The sequence below is a fragment of the Scardinius erythrophthalmus genome (genome assembly GCF_964197995.2).
Source record: "Scardinius erythrophthalmus genome assembly, chromosome: 18".
Classification (NCBI taxonomy): Eukaryota; Metazoa; Chordata; class Actinopteri; order Cypriniformes; family Leuciscidae; genus Scardinius; species Scardinius erythrophthalmus.
The window spans coordinates 1,862,798-1,882,803 of NC_138238.1; the positions used below are offsets into that span (position 1 = coordinate 1,862,798).

The 20,006-nt window shown below is 36.0% G+C and overlaps 1 protein-coding gene across 2 annotated transcripts in view; it reads left to right on the forward strand.

The window, feature by feature from the left end:
* Positions 1-20,006, forward strand: part of adamts14 (ADAM metallopeptidase with thrombospondin type 1 motif, 14) — a 76,491-nt gene that overhangs the window by 44,447 nt on the left and 12,038 nt on the right. Inside the window, exons 6-15 of one of the 2 annotated variants that reach the window (XM_081392821.1) lie at positions 362-518; positions 6,203-6,308; positions 9,920-10,063; positions 11,243-11,375; positions 11,734-11,847; positions 13,012-13,160; positions 14,327-14,499; positions 16,663-16,796; positions 17,630-17,753; positions 18,851-18,931. In XM_081392821.1, coding sequence (XP_081248947.1) covers positions 362-518; positions 6,203-6,308; positions 9,920-10,063; positions 11,243-11,375; positions 11,734-11,847; positions 13,012-13,160; positions 14,327-14,499; positions 16,663-16,796; positions 17,630-17,753; positions 18,851-18,931 — 1,315 coding nt within the window. The remainder of the gene's footprint in view (positions 1-361; positions 519-6,202; positions 6,309-9,919; positions 10,064-11,242; positions 11,376-11,733; positions 11,848-13,011; positions 13,161-14,326; positions 14,500-16,662; positions 16,797-17,629; positions 17,754-18,850; positions 18,932-20,006) is intronic. The other variant, XM_081392822.1, reaches the window with a different exon arrangement.

A 20,006-nucleotide genomic window follows, 5' to 3' on the forward strand; every position in this document is an offset into this window, starting at 1 on the left:
TTTGATTGTTTATTTTAGTTTTCATTTAATGTAATTGTTTATTTAATTTAATTTGTATTTAATTTAACTATTTTATTTTAATTTTTATTGTTTTATTTTAATTATCATTCAAATTAATTTAACTATTTCATTTTTAATTTAATTTAATTTAACTTCATTTTTTTTCATTTGACTTTATTTTATATTTCATTTTAATTTAATTTAATTTATTTAATGCAATTTAATTACATTTTTTTTTTGCCACAAAATTGACATTTACATGCATGCCTTTAACAGACGCTTTAATCCACAACCCCCGAGTGTAGCCTAGCTGTTATAAACTAGTGTGGACTAAACTGTTTTTCTGTGTTGTGTGTTGTAGTCCATCAGCCTGATTGAGCGAGGGAACCCGTCCCGGAGTCTAGAACAGGTTTGTCGTTGGGCGAACACCCAGCAGAGACTCGACCCCGATCACGCCGAGCATCACGACCACGCAATCTTCCTCACCAGGCAAGACTTTGGTCCCGCAGGTATGCAAGGTACTGTGTTTCTCTCGATCGAGGCTGTGCAGAGTAAGTGCTTCTTTACGCTTCTGTTCTCCAACGCTTGGCATCAAGATGCCCAGGACACACTCCGTGTAAACTGGGCATCCATGCCAACTCGTACCAACCAAAAATACTCTTTGACCGCTATGTTGCGAAGGAGAGTTTTTGGCATGTAGAGGAAAAGAAAACATGATTATCAGTAGCTGCGCTCTCTCAACAATACTAATATTCCTCGTCGAAATGTTTACCTTTCTAAGTATCTCAGTGAAATTAACCAATTTAAATTATTGTGATTCATAATCTCCAGTGTTAAAAGTTATTCTTGCATGCATGTTATTTAAAATAATTAGTAAAACGTTGTTGTAGTTGAAGAGGCATCTTAATCAGGGTAGAAAACTAATTTAATTTGGTGTGAATAGAAACGAGTCTGTGAGGGACGGATTGAGTCTGAAAAATGACTGAAGACTGGCTGTACATCTGTCCGTCGCTGCCTCGTTTTCATTCACGTCGCATTAAATATTACCATTACTAAGATCCATAACTGATCAAATAAGTTGGAATAACATTGAATTGGTATTTCGCAAAGATATGTTAACATGATGCTATTTAAACTATGAACTTGTTTTTTGTTTCATCAAGTGGTCCCTTTTTGTGGTTTATTTTAGTTAAGGTTTTTTTTTTTTTTTTTTTTTTTTATGATTCAAATGATTTTTTTGAAAATAAATGAGGGCCCAATGATTTCCGCGATGCAGAAAACACAGATGTAACTGAAGAATTCAGTCATAAAAACTATCGTTATATCATAAACACACAGAGGGCTCTATCTTACACCCAGCGCAATTGACTTTGTACAGCGACACGTGTTTCATTCCTATTTCTCACCCGCGCACAGCGGACTTTTCCCTCCACAGACGCACGTCGGTAAATTAGGGAATGAACTTGCGCTCCCGGGGGCGGTTCAGCGAAGAGAGGAGGCGTGTTCCGGCGCAAACGTTCCCTGGTGCTATTTTGCAGTTTCAGAAAACAATTCCGCCACTGACCAGGAGAAACCTCGTCTAAAGTCAGTGGCGCGTTACGCATGTTATTCAGATGCTATTTTAAGGGCGCATGCTTGGCCATAATCAATGTAGCGTGTGCACAACGCACATACACTTTGCTTTTCTCATCTACACAGATGCAGCAGTTTTCATTTTTAGAAAACCATACATTATTACAAGGAAAAATATTACCACACGAGGGAAATCATTGTTGTGTCCATGAAGATGTGAAAATAGGCATAAATCTAGCTAACACATTTACCCAAATTATCATCCGCCTGTTTAAGCGAAGCTAATCTGGGTGTGTTTCTCCATCCCCAATGTCACTTCTCTGTGTTTTACGGCCCTGGCGAGAACGTCGGTCTCCTCGGCTGTGAACCGCTCCTGGCAAATCCGCCGTTATAATAGCAATCCGCCATGGAACAAGCGCTCCTGCTCTTAAAGGGAATGTGAGATGACGCTCTGATTGGTTTATTTCACGTTACGCCCAAACCACACCTATGAGTAATGAAGCTCTTCAGACCAACACATTTTAGATTTGCGTCGGGCGCAAGAGTCATTTATCCCGCCGGTATAACAGCAACAGCGCCCGAGACCCGCCCACAAAGTTACTTGCGTTTCAGATCATTAAAATAGGGCCCAGAAACTTTAAGGTCATCACGGCGACCCGTCAGAATAAAAGTTTGGTTTAACTTGAAGAAATTGTGACAGAAATATATTACTGTTGTACAGTGGAATGTAAGTCTTAAAGTAATACTAATAATAATACAGTAATTATCAAAACTTTATTTTTTAAGGAATAATCACACAATTTTTCTTCCATGTTTTCATTTTAACAGTAAACCTCTGTTGTGCAGCACTTTGTTTGCAAAAAAAAGGTTTAATTTTCATTTGATTAAAAGATAAATTAAAATACACAGAATTTCTGAAAAAAAAAAAACATTACAAAAGGCCTTTTTATTGTAAAACAAGATAAATTAAGTTGTTTTTATGAATTCAATTAATTAGACATGCTTTTGTTTATTAAAATTGAATTAAACCAAAATAAAATGGAATTTGAGAAAAAATTAAATGTATGTCATAAGGCTCTAAAAATTATATTTTCGCAAAAATTTTAATAAATTGCTGTTAAATTGTATTGATTTCAAATAATTAGACTTGCTTCTGGATTAATACAATTTTATTTAACCATTAAAACGGAGCCTAGAAAAGTTAAAATGAAAAGAAAAAAAATCCAGAAAAATTTAATCGGAAAAAAATGGAATTTAGAAAAAAATAAAAAAGAATTTGGGAATTTCATAGGGCCCTATTACATTAAATGCAAAATATTAGCATCTTTTCTCTTCACTAACTTCATGTGAGTTTAGAGAATCACAGTAACTGTCAGCATGATCCTCTGACCACAAGCAAACACAAACAATCATCTGTTGCTTTAGGATTTAAAACTTCCTTTTGCTTATAAAGTGTGTTTCTTTCATCTTCCTTCACAATAAACGACTTGTTCTACTGCAGTGACATTCACACATTACCTTAAGAATATGAAGACTATTTTACGCTCTGATCAAACTCAGTTTTCCAGCTGAAGCGCCAGGATTGTCCTGTGTTTGACTCCCGATCTCCGCCCTGTGTTTTTGAAGTTCCGGCACTGGATTCTGATGGATGTGTGTTTAGGTTTCGAGACTGATGTGTGATGTTTAGGAGACGTGTTTTCTGTTTCTCTCGTCTGCTGTTGCTACGCCACGCTCTCTGTTGTGTTCATAACATCGTCCTACAGCGTTCAAACCACAACCTTTCACCCCTGAGGGCAAACATCACACTCCCGTCACAAGCTTTAGCCTGATCCAGGGCCAGTTCCAGATGCTCACGGGATCTCCTGCGGTGGAGCGAATCAAGCCCTGATTCAGCAGATCCTGCATTAATCACCGCTGGGATGATCTGGAATGACGTGGTTTGGAAGCGGATCAGGGAACCGGGTTTAACGCTGTCGAATCGTTGTTCTTCACCTTCAGAAGATGTTGCTCATCCACCGCAGGGGTCACAATAAATGTTACATGAATAGATCTTTTTTCTTTTACATTTATTTTGTATGAGCTTTGCAACCTTTGCAACCCTGTTATGAAAAATTGACTGAAATACAGTTTAAAATCATAAAACCATAATGTGTGCTTTTATTATTTTCTAGTAATAAACATATGTATATATATATATATATACATATATATATTATACATTTTATTTAATATATTATATAAATATAAATATATTATATTTATTATATAGAAAAATATATCAAATTAGAAAAAAAAAACATTATTTTCTAGCAATAAATAAAATTGCTGAATTATTTTCTAAAAATATATATATATTTTTTTTAATACATTTTATTTAATATATTATATTAATATAAATATAAATATATTTATTATGTAGAAAAATATATCAAATTAGAAAATAAAAAAATCATTATTTTAAATTGCTGAATTATTTTCTAAAATAAATAAATATATATGTATATTAAAATGAATAGATTAATAGAGAATATATTAAAATGATTTTTATAAAACATATATCAAATTATAAAAATAATGAAAAACAACTAAATTGGTTAAATTTAACAGTAGGGTCTAAAGTTTAGCTTTTGTCTGGGAACAAATGTTAACAATAATGATAATTTATGTATTATTATTGTGTGTTTAATATATAAGGTACTTTAAATAATTTTTGTATTTAGCTTTTTATTTCCCCCAAACAAAAAAAAAAATGACAAATGCATCCCACACTTCAGTTTGCATGAAACCTAAAAAAATATATATATATATTAACGTGTCTTGTCTTCCTAACTTGCTATAATGGTTCAGATTTATGTTTTTATGTTACGTTTATGGCAATAATATATTAGATGTAGTAAAAGCAGTGCTATATTCAGTGTGAAGAGCTTTAATATCATGTCACGATGTCCTGATTTAATGTCATCTAATACGCTGTGATTACAGCATTAACAACGCTAAGCTTCTCCAGGGCAATGCTAGAGCTTGGTTCTCCTGAAGGACGTGAGGACAGAGGAACGCTGGGCTAGCAGTGCTTGTCTCTCATGCAACCCTCCGGCTGGCTAAAGAAATATGTGTTGTTTGGTTATGTAAAAAATCCAATAATCCTCAGCGCTCTACATGGCTGAACGGCACTGGGAATCTCACTAGTGTTAGACATGCGATCATCAAACCATCAGCCTAGTTATCACTGATGCTTTCAAACACCAGCGGCTTCATAAGCTTCTCATAATCTGCATCTTCTGCTTTTCACCTGCATGCCAAAGACTGTCCGGTGATTTCAATAGCATGATCATCTCGTTCGTTCAGAGTTTAACCTGAGACTCGCTAACTAAAGCTCTGGCGCTGCACATCTCCTGATCGAGTGTCTTCTCTGTCTGTGTCGGGCTTCATGTGGCGTTTCTGTGTCTTTGTGGGATCCATCGGTGAAGCTTTCCGGGTTGCTTGCGCGCTTCAAGTGTTAATATTCAAAACGAGTCTTCAGCTTCTGATTTACTCTCATAGAAACGTCACAATGTTTGAGGAGTTTTTATATATATATATATATGCAGCTTTGCTTTAAAACAACAACATAAGTATAACTATACATAGTGCATACTAATATTGAGTTTTTAAATAGATTTTTAGTTATATTTTATAAGGATGAATGAAATACAAGTTCAGGGTCTGTAAGAAATTCATACTTTTATTCAGCATTTAGTTGACCAAAACTGACAGTAAAGACATTTATAATCTTACAAAAGATTTCTATTTCAAATGCATTGCATGTCATTCAACAAGCACATTTGCATTGGCCATAATTGTAAATCATCCATGTTGCAAATTAGTTTGCATGCATTTTGACTTGTTCTTTATGAAGGACAGTGATAAAGCGCTGCTGGGAAGAAGAACTCATTCAGCCGGTTTATGAAGCATGAAAACAATCAAATACATAAAGCGTCTATTATGTGCCCAACATGCATGAAAATGAGAAAGAATACAAAATTGTCATTTGAATTATGAACGGTTTCCACAAAAATATGAACTGTTTTCAACAATCATAAATGTTTCTTGATCATCAAATCCTCATATTTTACTGATTTCTGAAGGATCATGTGACACTGAAGACTGGAGTAATGATGCTGAACATTCATCACAGGAATAAATTACACTTTACTATATATTCACATAGAAAACAGCTGATTTAAATAAATAAAATACAGTATTTTTGATCAAATAATGCAGCTTTGCAGTCCGACCCAAAACTTTTCTGTGTGTAATTACAATCAACTTTTTGTCCCAGTGCATTCTGGGATTGCCTTGTTTCTGAGTGCAAAAGAAGTGAACTTTGAAGGCACTATGACTCCTTTTAGAGAAGCTTTCAAATACGATTCCTAATGTGAGAATAACAGAGAATGTTTCTTTCTTGAGTAATCACATTTTCAGTTCAGAAGTGCTCTTAAACGAAGGCAGGAACGTGTGTGTCTGATTTGACTGTGACCCACAGCGGCTCTTTGAACACAAGGAATCTTTGACGTTCCTATTGAAACTGATCTGAGTTCTAGAATGCCCCGCATTCCAGTTGATCCCGGTTCCTCTTTGATGTGTGTCCCAGGTTACGCCCCGGTTACGGGCATGTGTCACCCGCTGCGAAGCTGCACGCTGAACCACGAAGACGGATTCTCCTCGGCGTTCGTGGTGGCGCACGAGACCGGACACGTGTGAGTTTACACTCGACTCAACCAATATATCCAGCAGTGGACAAACGTGATGTCCGGAGGGATCAACTACATCTTCCATTATGAGGGAGATTATTGATTCCCTGGTTTCACAGACGAGGCTTTAATCTAGTCCTGGACTAACAAGCATGTTTGAGCAGTTTTAACTGAAAGTGTCATTGTTTCTGTCTCGAGATTCACACCAGTAATGTGTGTTTTTCTCTACGGCACGTTTATAAAAGCTTCTTAAATGTCCTAATTGTACTAAGGCCTAATCCTGGATTAATCTAAGCCCTGTCTGTGAAACCAAGCCTATATTTTAAATATATTTTAAACATGAGGGAAGAACAAAACACTAAACTTGGTTACAGTATTAGTCTTACAAAATGATTTGGCAAAAAAAAGGCAAACGGTTTTATTTATTTTACAAAAAAATGCATAGAAACACAAGAAGCGAACATTGACTTCAACAGAATCAGTTATTAATATTCCGTTGGTTCTCTCTTGTGTTCAAAGATGTTCGCACAATCTGGCATGTTTCATTGCATTATTATCACAAATAAGCACAACTACGCAATATACTCTTCTCAATGTTTTTAATAACATTGGCTGAAGATGTCCGTTTCTCTCAGCTGGACATCACTTTTGGACTTTATGCAACAGGAATATGTATTTCCAGTAATTGCTGTAGTCTGTTTTACACTGCTCGTGTACGAGATGAACTGTGTTGTGATTAGCTGGAGAATCTGTGAGTTGGAAGCCTGTCATTCGACAATCATTTTGTAATTATGTTGTGATTGTAAAATGTTGCCTGCACTAATTAGTTTGCATGCATTTTGTCTGCAGTTTATGAAACATGGCAATGAAGCGCGGCCAGGAAGAAGCTGCTCATTCAGCCAGTTTATGAAGCATGCATGAGAATGATAAATACATAAAGCATCTATTACGTGTCTAATGTGCATGAGAAATTAAAACAGCTCAGCGTGAATAAATGATTTGGATGCACATCATGATTCCAGCTCGTGCGTATGAACATTAGGGCTGCTCAATAGCGCCTCCTGTAGGACACGAGGAAGACTTGATGCTTTTGCCACTTTGCGAGAAGATTTCAGATCCTATGTAACTGCAAAAAATGATGCTTTTCCATCTCATTTTTGTCTTGTTTTCCAGAATAACTATCTAAACATTCTTAAATCAAAATGCAATTACTTGAGAAGCAAATTTTTTTAAGAGAGCAAGTCTAGTTTAACGGAAGCAACCATCAGAACGAGGGTAGTCTATGCATTAAAAAACAAAAAACTATTCAAAGGGAAACCAAGGTTATTTTTCTGACCCTACTGACAGATATTTGTTCTTGTTTAAAAGCACAAACTCATTTCATTTTGATAAATTTTTCAGAAAACAAGACTCGATAACTTTGCATGTCCAGTAAATGCCTGATATGTCCTGGAAAACAAGACAAAAATCCTGAGTAATAAAATCAGCTTTTGCAGTGCGGTTGGAAAATAGACGTGAATCATCGGTTTTCTCACGGTGAATCATCACTGAACACTGTAGATGTAATGTTTGTTGTGTCTCTATAAACACTGACAGAGGTCACATGACCTGCCGAACGCTCTCGTTTCACATCATAATTGATGATGTCAGCAGAATCCAGACAGAACGGTCTGAAATAGCTGGATGTTTTCTGCTTTAACACTGCACTTTATCAAGCCAACACAAACACTGTTTGCCAAGCCTTTTGCTTCCACAGTCGGACACGTTTCTGATTGAATCACGATACTGAGGTCGAGACGTTTTAGATTTATTCAGGTTAGTCCAGTCATTTTATGAAAAAAGGGTGAACAAATTGCAACAGAAGCAAACTCAACTGATTTTGTATCCTCAATATGTCCTGAGTAAGGAAAAGAAAAGCCCTGAAGATCCCATTAGGGGAAAGTATAACGACCCAAAACGACCCAAATATAGTCTATTCATACGCCTATTCATTCTTTCTCTTATGTGAAGAGTAAAAATTGTAACCTTTAGATATCACCATGAGTTGATTACTTACATCAAGACAAAGAAAAAATGTATTACAAGTTTTTTTTAATTGTTTGTTAACATGTACAAACGGTGCATAATCCAATTACATATGTGCTAATTTGCATAAATGCCACAACAGATCTAAACATTGGGTATAGCCAGGAGAAAATGTCTTGTTCAATCTTGTTGACACATAACAGTAAAATACTTAATGTTAAGGTCTGAATGGAACCCATTTAGGCTACCCATGAGCTTTAATACAACAGAGAGGCAGGAAGAACCAGCCTTTATTAATTATTAAGAGATGGGGTTTGGGGCTGGGTCCATGGGACTGTTTCTGGGGGACGAGTCTGAGGGAAGAACAGGAGACAATGGTAAGGAGAATGCAGAAGACAAAAGGTAGGCAAAATAAAAAAGTGAATCCCCAAAAACAGTCCCACGGACCCAGCCCCAAACCCCATCTCTGCAATAATAATTAAGAAAGGCTGCTTATATTCATATAAAGAATGAATAGGCGTATGAATAGGCTATATTTGGGTCTTTTTCGAAACTTTCCCCCAATGGGATTCTTCGGGGCTTTTTTTCTTTTTTCCTTACTCAGGACATATTGAGGATACAAAATCAGTTGAGTTTGCTTCTGTTGCAATTTGCTCAAGGTTGACCCCCATTTTGGCTTAAAATGACTGGACTAGGTGGGGTGTTTTATTCATAATGAATCAACTGGATGGTGAAAAGTGTCTCTATATGACTTATGGTTAAAAATTAAGAGGGATTGTTGGCATCAAATTACTTTTTTGAAACGCCATTAAATTTTTATGAAAGGTTATTCAATTTTTTTCTCTTATATTAAGGCTGGGAACATAAATTAAGAAAGTAAGACAATTTTGATCTTTGAAGCGATTTAAGAGAGTAACTATTAGAATATATAAAAGTTTGGGTCATTAAGATACCTTATTAAACAATTAATACTTTTAATCAGCAAGGATGCATTGAATTGATCTGTAAAGACATTTTTTTAATGTTACAAAAGATTACATTTCAAATAAACACTATTCTTTTGAACTTTCTATTCATCAGAGTATCCTAAAAAACAAAATGTGTCACGGTTTCCACAAAAATATGAACTGTTTTCAACACTGATAATAATCATAAATGCTTCTTGAGCATCAAATCATCATATTAGAGTGATTTCTGGAGGATCATGTGACACTGAAGACTGGAGTAATGATGCTGAACATTCAGCTTTGATCACTAAACTAAATAAATTACATAGAAAACAGATATTTTAAATTGCAATAATATTTCAATTTTTTTACTGTATTTTTGATCAAATCAATGCAGAACATTAATCATTCTTACCGACCCCAAACTAGTGTAATTTATCTGACAACATTTGATTTGATCACATACTGTACATTTATACTAAATAAACGTAGTAATGAACAGCAGCATTTCAGTAGTGTAAAGATTTCACAGATCCTGTTCGGAACAGGAAAGAATCACTGAGTCGATTCATTGGAACGAATCTTCCAGGAGATTCTGCTCGATCAGACTGAACAGTGTTGTGATGGTTGTGCTGAATGTTTCAGGCTGGGAATGGAGCACGACGGCCAGGGGAACCGGTGCTCAGACGAGACCAGTATGGGCAGCATCATGGCTCCGCTGGTCCAGGCCGCGTTTCACAGATACCACTGGTCCCGCTGCAGCAAACAGGAGCTCAACCGATACATACAGTAAGAGTCTCATCCTCATTTCTGCAGTCGGGATTCTGGAAATGATGCGGATGAAATTGCATAGAGACTTAATCTCTCCAGACGGGAAGAAATGAGATTAATATGTTTGGTTTCATTGGGTTTTAGTTTGGGTTTGCCTGTGTTCTCAGTCACTGTTAGTTGCATTGGTTGCTTGGTTTACACACCTGTTCTATGTTATGTTGACTAGATCCCTGTGTATATATATATATATATATATATATATTTGGCCTTAGTTTTCACAGTTCTGTTTATTTATGTGTAGATGCTTTGTTAATTCTCATTAAAGGCTCCTGTTATTCCTGCTTTTTACTCTTACAGCGTATACGCGTGACAGTCTTTAAATATGACACTGTCAACATTTACACACTTTATTAGATCGTTATTAGGGTTATTAGATCTAATCGCAATTATTTGCGATAACCGCAATAATTGTGCAGTTTAAATTTCAATCACATTTTGACATCCAAATCAAGGAAATTTAAGCTCTTAAAAATGGCATCAAATGTACAATATCGTGTCTACTTTTCCTCCTTTTGAAAGAATATATTATATTGTATTATAAATAATGAATTATGTAAATATTATAAATTTTCACAGCATTAAAGTAAATCATATGGGCCTATTTTATTATAATTTTTAAATGCATTTTAATATATATATATATATAATATGCATTTAAAAATTATAATAAAATAGGCCCATATGATTTAATTTAATGCTGTGAAAATTAATACTGTAAGTGACATGAACATAATAGAATTAAATTGTTAATTGCAATTATTTATGACAATTAATCATCAGCAATCGTAATCTTCTTACTAACACCAAAGATGATGTTTTACATATTCCCAGAGCGCTCTCTCTGAAGACAAAAATGCATCATATATGATCATAAAAGTCATATCAGTCACAAAGCATCACATGACTGGAGAAGAATACATTGCACTCCTCATAGATGATGTTTTTATGATGCTCTTTTGTCATTTATTGGAGCTCAACAGTCTCATTAAAACATCCTGCAGCGTATGGAGTAATACGGAATAGTAATACGGAAGAGAGTAATATGGGATGAGAGTGAATCGGCAGGATTTGTATGTTTTGATGAAGTTGATCAATGCATTGATAAAAGCGTCCACAAACCTGCCGTATGTCTTTCAGCTCGTACGACTGTCTTCTGGATGATCCGTTCGAGCTGAAATGGCCCAAACTCACGGAGCTTCCCGGGATAAACTACTCCATGGATGAGCAGTGCCGCTTCGATTTCGGTGTGGGTTATAAGATGTGCACCGCCGTGAGTATCTGTTCGATCCGATTCTGTCAATGCAGACTCGAGTTCAAATGCTTGATTTGTTTATTGTGCTCATGAACGTTATTGCGTTGTGATGAAATATGTGAAAACTCATCTCTGAAAATTGACATGCATGCAACAAAAAATGTCTTCCATGAGCTTTACCTCTTAAAAAATAAATAAATAAATCTTTCCTTTTCCTTTAATCCTCCCTTGTCTATCTTATACTACTCTAGTCAGAGTAATGCCTGAACTGTGTGTTTCACGATGACTCGCTTGCTTTAGTCCTCATTTGTAAGTGGCTTTAGACGAAGGCGTCTGCTAAATGACTGAATGTAAATGTGTCTTTCTCGTCCTCCAGTTCCGCACGTATGACCCGTGTAAGCAGTTGTGGTGCAGTCATCCTGATAACCAGTACTTCTGTAAGACTAAGAAGGGTCCGCCGGTCGACGGGACCGAGTGTGCGCCGGGAAAGGTCAGACCGAACGCTTCAGTATCACATTTCTCACATAGCATTATAATATGATTACATATTCAGTTGGCTCAGGAACAAACTGACCTTGCTTTGGAGAAAATGTTGAACCTGCATTAACTTGTTTTTGACAAGCGCCTATTTTTTACTTCAAACTACCGATCATATCTTCACTGATGCTTTCTGGACTTGTTCACTCACGCTTAGAACAAAACTCATCTTTATCATAATCCCTTAAACGCTTTTGAACTCTTAGGCGAGCGTGAGCCCGGGCATCAGACAGTCATCATGTTTTCATTAATACATTTTTAATACAGAACAAGGCTGTCCGATATTTAATCTGTTGATAAAACAATATTGACCAATATTTTATCTCTTATTAAAATAATATTAACCAATATTTAATCTCTTATTAGAGCAATATTGACCAATATTTTTTCTCTTAATAGAGCAATATTTGCCAATATTTCAATCTCTTATTAGAACAAAACTGGCCAATATTTAATCTCTTAATGAAACAGTATTAAGCAATATTTATTCTGTTAATAAAATAGCATTGACCAATATTTAATCCCTTAATTGAACAATATTGACCAATGTTTAATCTCTTAATAGAACAATATGTACCAATATTTAATCTCTTAATTGAACAATATTGACCAATGTTTAATCTCTTAATAGAACAATATTGACCAGTGTTTAAACTCTTAATAAAACAATATTGACCAATATTTAATCTCTTAATATTGACCAATATTTAATCTGTTAATAAAACAATATTGACCAATATTTAATCTCTTAATAGAACAATATTGACCAATATTTAATCTCTTAATAGAACAATATTGACCAATATTTAAAGGGACATATTTTAAAACAAAAATTAAGTCATCATTTACCCACCCTGGTGTTGTACTAATGCCTTTTGCGCTTGCATATATAATAGCAGTGAACAGCGACCAACATCCAGCTTTTTAAATAGACACAAAAGTACCACAGAACGATCCTCTGTGACGCGTGTCGTATAGTCCAAGTGTCAATTCATATATAGAATTAGAATAATAAGCAGGCATGATGCAGGAGGTTTTCGTGCTCCTGGTTTAGGACACAATGTTGGCGTCTGGTAAAGGTGTGTGTTAGTGATGCTAGTGACTGTGTGTGTTGCAGTGGTGTTTTAAAGGCCACTGCATCTGGAGGTCGTCCCATCAGCCCTACGGTCACGACGGAGGCTGGAGCTCCTGGGGAAAGTTCGGCTCGTGTTCCCGAACCTGTGGAGGAGGAGTTCGTTCCCGTAACCGTCAGTGCAACAACCCTGTGTGCGTTTCACAAACCCAACCGTGAGCCAGTAGCCGCGTTTCCATTACCCTTCAAACTGTGCAAATTGAAATTACGCCCAATTTTGCAAAAACTCCCATATATCGGAAAAACGTTTTTACGCACACATGAGGCAGTTAGAAAAAGGAATATTTCGCATGACTTGCAATGGAAAGAGTTTTTGCGCATTTACAGTCATCTGACGTAGATGACACGGTGTGTTTGGACAGAAGCTCTTTATTAAACTCATAAAAGACATCAGAAATACTGGATTGTAAACCACTAAGAAATGCCACGATCAAGAGCTGAAAGCAGATCTGAGGGAGAAACACACAGAAACATACACAGCCGCTCACAAGCATAAGCTTTCCTTGTTATTAATGCTTGGATAACATATGGAAGCTTGTTTCCGCCACAGAATAAAACATTTTAAAAGATAATTGCGACTTTTTATCTCACAATTGCGAGTTTACATCTTGCAATTCGGACTTTATTTCTCAGAATTGCGAGATATAAAGTCAGAATTGTGTGAAAAAGTCGCAATTGTGTCTTATAAAGTCAGAATTTTTACTTTTTTTCCCTCGCAATTGCGACTTTATATCTCGCAATTCTGACATCTTTTTTCAGAACTGTGAGATATAAAGTCCAATTCTAAGGAAAAAAAGACGGACTTTTTTATCTTTTAACCTCAGAATAGTTTAGATCTCACAATTCTGACTTTATAACACGCAATTGCGACTTTATATCATGCAATTCTGACTTTATATCTCTTAATTCTGACTTTATATCTCGCAATTCTGAGAAATAAAGTCAGAATTGCAAGATGTAAACTCGCAATTGTGAGATAAAAAGTCGCAATTATCTTGTAAAATGTTTTATTCTGTGGCGGAAACAAGCATCCATAATAACACGACTACGTCTCCTTCCATTAAAAATAAAACTGCGTGGTTATGATAGTACCAACATCCATTTCTATAATATGATATGACTTATCACGAGGAAGAAATTACGTTTTAGTCGCATAACATTGATTAATGGAAACGCTGTCATTTCGCAATAGTTTAGTTAGTGTCGCAAAAATTTTGCGCAAATCTGTAATGGAAACTTGGCTAGTGACGCCTCTGAGGATCTGAAGCATCTCTCCTGACTCCGGTCTCTGTCTCCACAGTCCTGCGTATGGAGGTCGAGATTGCCCCGGCTCAACCTTCGATTATCAGGTGTGTAACAGCGAGGACTGTCCCGGCCCGTACGAGGACTTCAGAGCGCAGCAGTGTGTCCAGCGCAGCAACAAATACCACAATAACCTCAAACACACATGGCTGCCGTACGAACACCCTGATGGTGAGAGAAACACGGCTCACTTCAACATATTAACATCTGCACCCTGGAATCGGTTTTCTTAAACACTTTTTGACAGCTGAACCCTTTTGACATTGACTTTTTTTCTTGAAATAACGAAATTATTTCAAATAATTCTTATAAACAATTTCATCGTTTAAATTAATATTTTGATCCATAAACAAGACATTTGCATTTGCAGGTAAAAAGATAAATTATTAAAATATAAGTCTTTCTTTAGTTAGAGTTCTATTTTGATTTACATTTGAATTAATTATTAGCTTTTCATCAAACAAACCCCAGTTTAAGAAACCCTGTTCTGGAGCATTTGTAAAAAAAAAAAAAAACATTCTAACCATATGTAACGTTGTCAGTCCGATGAGGAAGACGAAAGGCAGAGAAGATCAAATATAAGTCCTTTTCTTTAAATTCAAAGTAGACTCGTAGCATGTAGCAAGCAATACACCAACAATACCGGACAACTGAAGTGAGCACACAGAGGAAATGAAATACACAGTGATAATGAGACAATGACAAACAGCTGTGATAATTAATGAGTGTCCATGGAAACTGATGAGTGGCGGGAAACTGAACAAAGGAAACAGGCAATAGATGAATACAAACTAAAAGTCCACAATAATGAAACTAACTAAACATAATTGTGACACCATACAGTATAAAAACATAAAATGTGTTTCCTGGTTTGGAACCATTTTATTTTTATTTATATACGGTAGCTGTCTGGATATTTGAACTGAATATTATAAAATACACTACCATTGATAAGTTTGGGGTCAGTATGATTTAACAAAAAAAAATTATACTTTTATTCAGCAAGGATGCATTCAATTGATCAAAAGTGACAATAAAGACATTTATAATGTTACAAAAGATTCTATTTCAAATAAATGCTGTACTTTTGAACTTTCTATTCATCAAAGAATCCTGAAAAGTCAAATTTGTCACATTTTTCAAAAAAAATATGAACCATATCAGCATATTAGAATGATGTCAGAAGGATCATTCAGATTTAATCACAGGAATAAATTACACTTTACTAAATATTCACATAGAAAACAGCTGATTTAAATAGATTTAAATAGAAATAGAATTATTTTTGATCAAATAAATGCAGCTGTGGTGTGCAGAAGAGACATCAGAAAGGCATTTCAAATCTTACAGACACCAAACTTTTGAGCGATATGTTAAAAACGGTAGGTAACACAAAAAACCCTCCTTTTTAAATACCTGGGACTTTTTTCCTCCACTTTTGTTGGCCAGTTCGTGCATTAAGAAAAAGAGCTCAGGACTCGCCGTGACCCTAAAACAGCTGAAGTGACCGCGGAAATGAGTGGGACGTGGGAACACAGCGTTCCTGCCAGAAACAGGATCCAGAAAGTAAAGAGACTGTGAGGAAGACATGAGGAGAAAAACACTCTAAACATCCACATTTACTGATACATCACTCCAGCATATTATATCTGTGAGCCTTGAGACGCTCTTCTCTCTTTTGTACATCTCTCATCTGCATTTCATGAGCGTGTAAGTAGGCAGTCATTCACCAGTCACTTTTATTTACAGAGACACAGACACCTTTGAAGAATCTCATGTCTTTGAGCTCATCTGGACACTGAAAAGTGACTGATGCAAATCTATAAAGAGACCAGTCTTTTGATATTTGTGACCCTGGACCACAAAACCAGCCACATTAAATTGATATTTATACATCATATGAAAACTGAATGAATAATCTTTCCATTGATGTGTGGTTTGTTAGGATTGGACAATATTTGGTCGAGATACAACTATTGTAAATCTGGAATCTGAGGATGCAAAAAAATCTAAACATTGAGAAAATCTCCTTTAAAGTTCTACATTTATGTTGGCGATTGTGCAGCATTCACTCACAGAAATACATGTTTTATATATTTACGGTAGGAAATTTACTAAATATCATCATGGAACATGATCTTTACTGAATATCCTAATGATTTTTGGCATAAAAGAAAAATGGATAATTTTGACCCATACAATGTATTGTTGGCTATTGCCACAGATAAACCCGTGCGACTCGAGACTGGTGACGTGATCCAGGGTCAGATCTTCTGCCTTTAATACAGTGGTGTTGATGTGTCATGGCTGTGTGTGTGTGTGTGTGTGTTTCAGAGGCTCATAAGTGTGAGTTGAGCTGTCGCTCTAAAGAGACGGGTGAAGTCGTCTTCATGAACCAGGTGATGCATGATGGGACACGCTGCAGTTACTCCGACCCGTTCAGCGTCTGCGCTCGAGGAGAGTGTCTGGTGAGGATCGTATCATACACACACACACACACACACACACACACACACACACACACACACACACACACACACACACACACACACACACACACACACACACTCACACACACACACACACACACACACACACACACAATAGTGATCAATAATGCAGAATGATGTATACATGCATGCAGTAAATAAAAGTTTGGGATAGGTACGTTTTTGAAAGTCTGTTTTGCACACTAAAAATATGGTAAATTCTTTATATTGTGAAATATTTTTACAACTCAAAATAACTGTTCTCTATGTGAATATACAGTAAAGTGTAATTTATTCCTGTGATCAAAGCTGAATGTTCAGCATCATTACTCCAGTCTTCAGTGTCACATGATCCTTCAGAAATCACTCTAATATGATGATATGATGCTCAAGAAACATTTATGATTGTTGTTTAAAATAAGAGCTTTTGTGTGCATCCCTGTTTGTTGTTTCTCAAATTCTATTATGTCTATATTATATGGAAGCTTGTTTTCGCCACAGAATAAAAAATAAAAAAGGTATTTTTTCTCGCAATTGTGAGTTTATATCTCGCAATTCTGACATCTTTTCTCTCTCTCTCTCTCTCTCTCTCTCTCTCTCTCTCTCTCTCTCTCTCTCTCTCTGTCTCTCTCTCTCTCTCTCTCTCTGTCTCTCTCTCTCTCTCTCTCTCTGTCTCTCTCTCTCTCTCTCTCTCTCTCTCTCTCTCTCTCTGTCTCTCTCTCTCTCACACACTCTCTCTCTCTCTCTCTCTCTCTCTCTCTCTCTCTCACACACACTCTCTCTCTCTCTCTCTCTCTCTCTCTCTCTCTCAGAATGTCGGCTGCGATAAGGAAGTGGGATCGTACAAACAGGAGGATAAATGTGGCGTGTGTGAGGGTGATAACTCACACTGTCGCACCGTCAAACTCACACTCACCAAAACCCCAAAGAAGACAGGTACAAACTCACACAGACGAGCACAGCTTACGATAAGATACTAACATCAACTATTAATGAGCAGTTCATTTCATACAATATTAGGGCCATATGAAATCCATTTGATTTCTTCACAAATTCTGTTTTATTTTTTTCCTAATTCCAGTTTTCCCATTTAAATTTTTCTTGTTTTTTTGTAAAAAAAAAAAATCTGGACTCCATTTTAATGGTTAAATTAAATGTTATTAATCCAAAAGCAAATCTAATTATTTGCAATTATGAAACTTGTGCACTTTAACAGCAATTTACAAGCAATTTTAGGGCCCTATGAAATACATTTTATTTTTTTCCTTAAATTCCTTTATTTTTTTACCAAATTCAATGTTTTCTGTTTCCATTTTAATGGTTTAATTACATTTTTATTAAACAAAAACATGTCTAATTAATTTAATTCATAGTTAATTTATATAAAAAAAAAATGTTTTACAAGAATATGGCCCTATGAATTTTTTTTTTTTTTTTTTGGAAATTCTGTTTACTGTTAAAATGAAAACAGAGAAGAAAAATTGTGTGATTATTCCTTATAAAATAAAGTTTTAATTATTTGTATTATTATTACTTCTACTACATTAACACTTACATTCCACTGTACAACAGTAATATATTTCTGTCACAATTTCTTCAAGTTAAACCGGACTTAAATGATCTTTTTGTGGCTTAATATTCACAGACGCGATTTGATTTAAGTGTACCTGCTTTTGATTTATTTATGACATTCCGCGTCACACAGAATTTTTGTGACTGAATTCCGCGATTCCTTCCACATTTTGCACATCGCGGAAATCATAGAGCCCTACAGTATTTATTAATCTTTAAAGTTTTACCAATATTTTCATATCTGGATGAATGTCATGAAAGCAAGTCTAAATCATATTTCACTCCTAAATCATCTGAATAATGACAATGAGATTTTTTTTTTTTTTTTTGCATCATGGTGATGATAATTTGAAATGATTATGAAAGTATCTTTAGTGCTGTTGCTGAATGATGTTTTATGAGCTGGAGTTTTTCTCCGTGAGGTTGATCTGTTGATCTGAGTGTTGTCTCCTGATCTTTAGGCTTGCTGAAGATGTTTGATATTCCTGCTGGCGCTCGGCACATTGTGATCGAGGAGAATGAGACGTCGCCTCACGTAATTGGTGAGTTTGTGCCTGTGATCTTTCAGTGGAAATCAATGCTTTTCTCCTGTGGCTCAAACCCAGGGCTAGTCATGCATCCTATTGAGACCAATTACTGCCTTCCCATCATCCCTTGTGCCATTTTAGATTCCCTGACAGCTTAGCCTCAGCAGTTTTTCTGAAGGGTTTGTTTTCTTTTTCTATCTGTTTTTTTTTTTAAATGTAACGACCCTGAGCTCATGTTGAGAATCTGAGAGGAAATATGAAGTGTTTTAACGTGAAGTACAAAGAGTTTTATTGTAATGCAATCAAACAAGTTGCACATGGGTTGATGTTCAGAATAGCATACTACCATTCTACTAAGTGTGGTTGTTAACTAAAACTAAAACTATTAAAAAAAAAAATTCTGAAAAATTAGCTGAAATAAATATTGCATGAAAAACTTAAAGGGATACTTCACCTCTGGGAAGATAAATGTGTATTTAAAATAGGTCATTTAAGTAGAAGAAATGTGGAGAAATTTTTGAATTTGGAGCTTTCTAGACTGAGAAAAGCCAGAAAATGTATTTTTGGCTTATGTGGATGAAAGACAACAACTCCCAGAATGCACTTGCTTCGCTGCCTTAGGAGGCCACGCCTACCGGTTAGAGAGCACAGTTGAAAACAACAAGGCTAGCCTAAGTAAGTGATGAGTTTGCCAGGGATTTAGAGACCCAAAATGTCCGGGATTCGGCTTTTGCGTTCTACAGTCACCATTCATCATGTTTACTGTGGCGAGCAGGACGAGGCTGACGGCCGCGGGAGAACAGCGCGAGGCCGGTGGCGTCATTACTGAGACGCGCCGTGTCTCGTATCTCTCACGGAGGAGCGTAAATTTTCTTAGCAAGGGTAAAGCGCACATCAACCGATCACTTGTTTAGCGTTCATGTAAACACTACAGTCAGATTCACCAATCGGAATTAATTCAGTTAGATTGAAACGAGAGGTGTGCATGTAAACAATGAATGGCGACCGCAGAAAGCAAAAGCCGAATCCCGGACATTTTTAACAGTCTCGCCTGCCGGACAAGTCCGGGAAAAGGAAGATGGTAACCCCT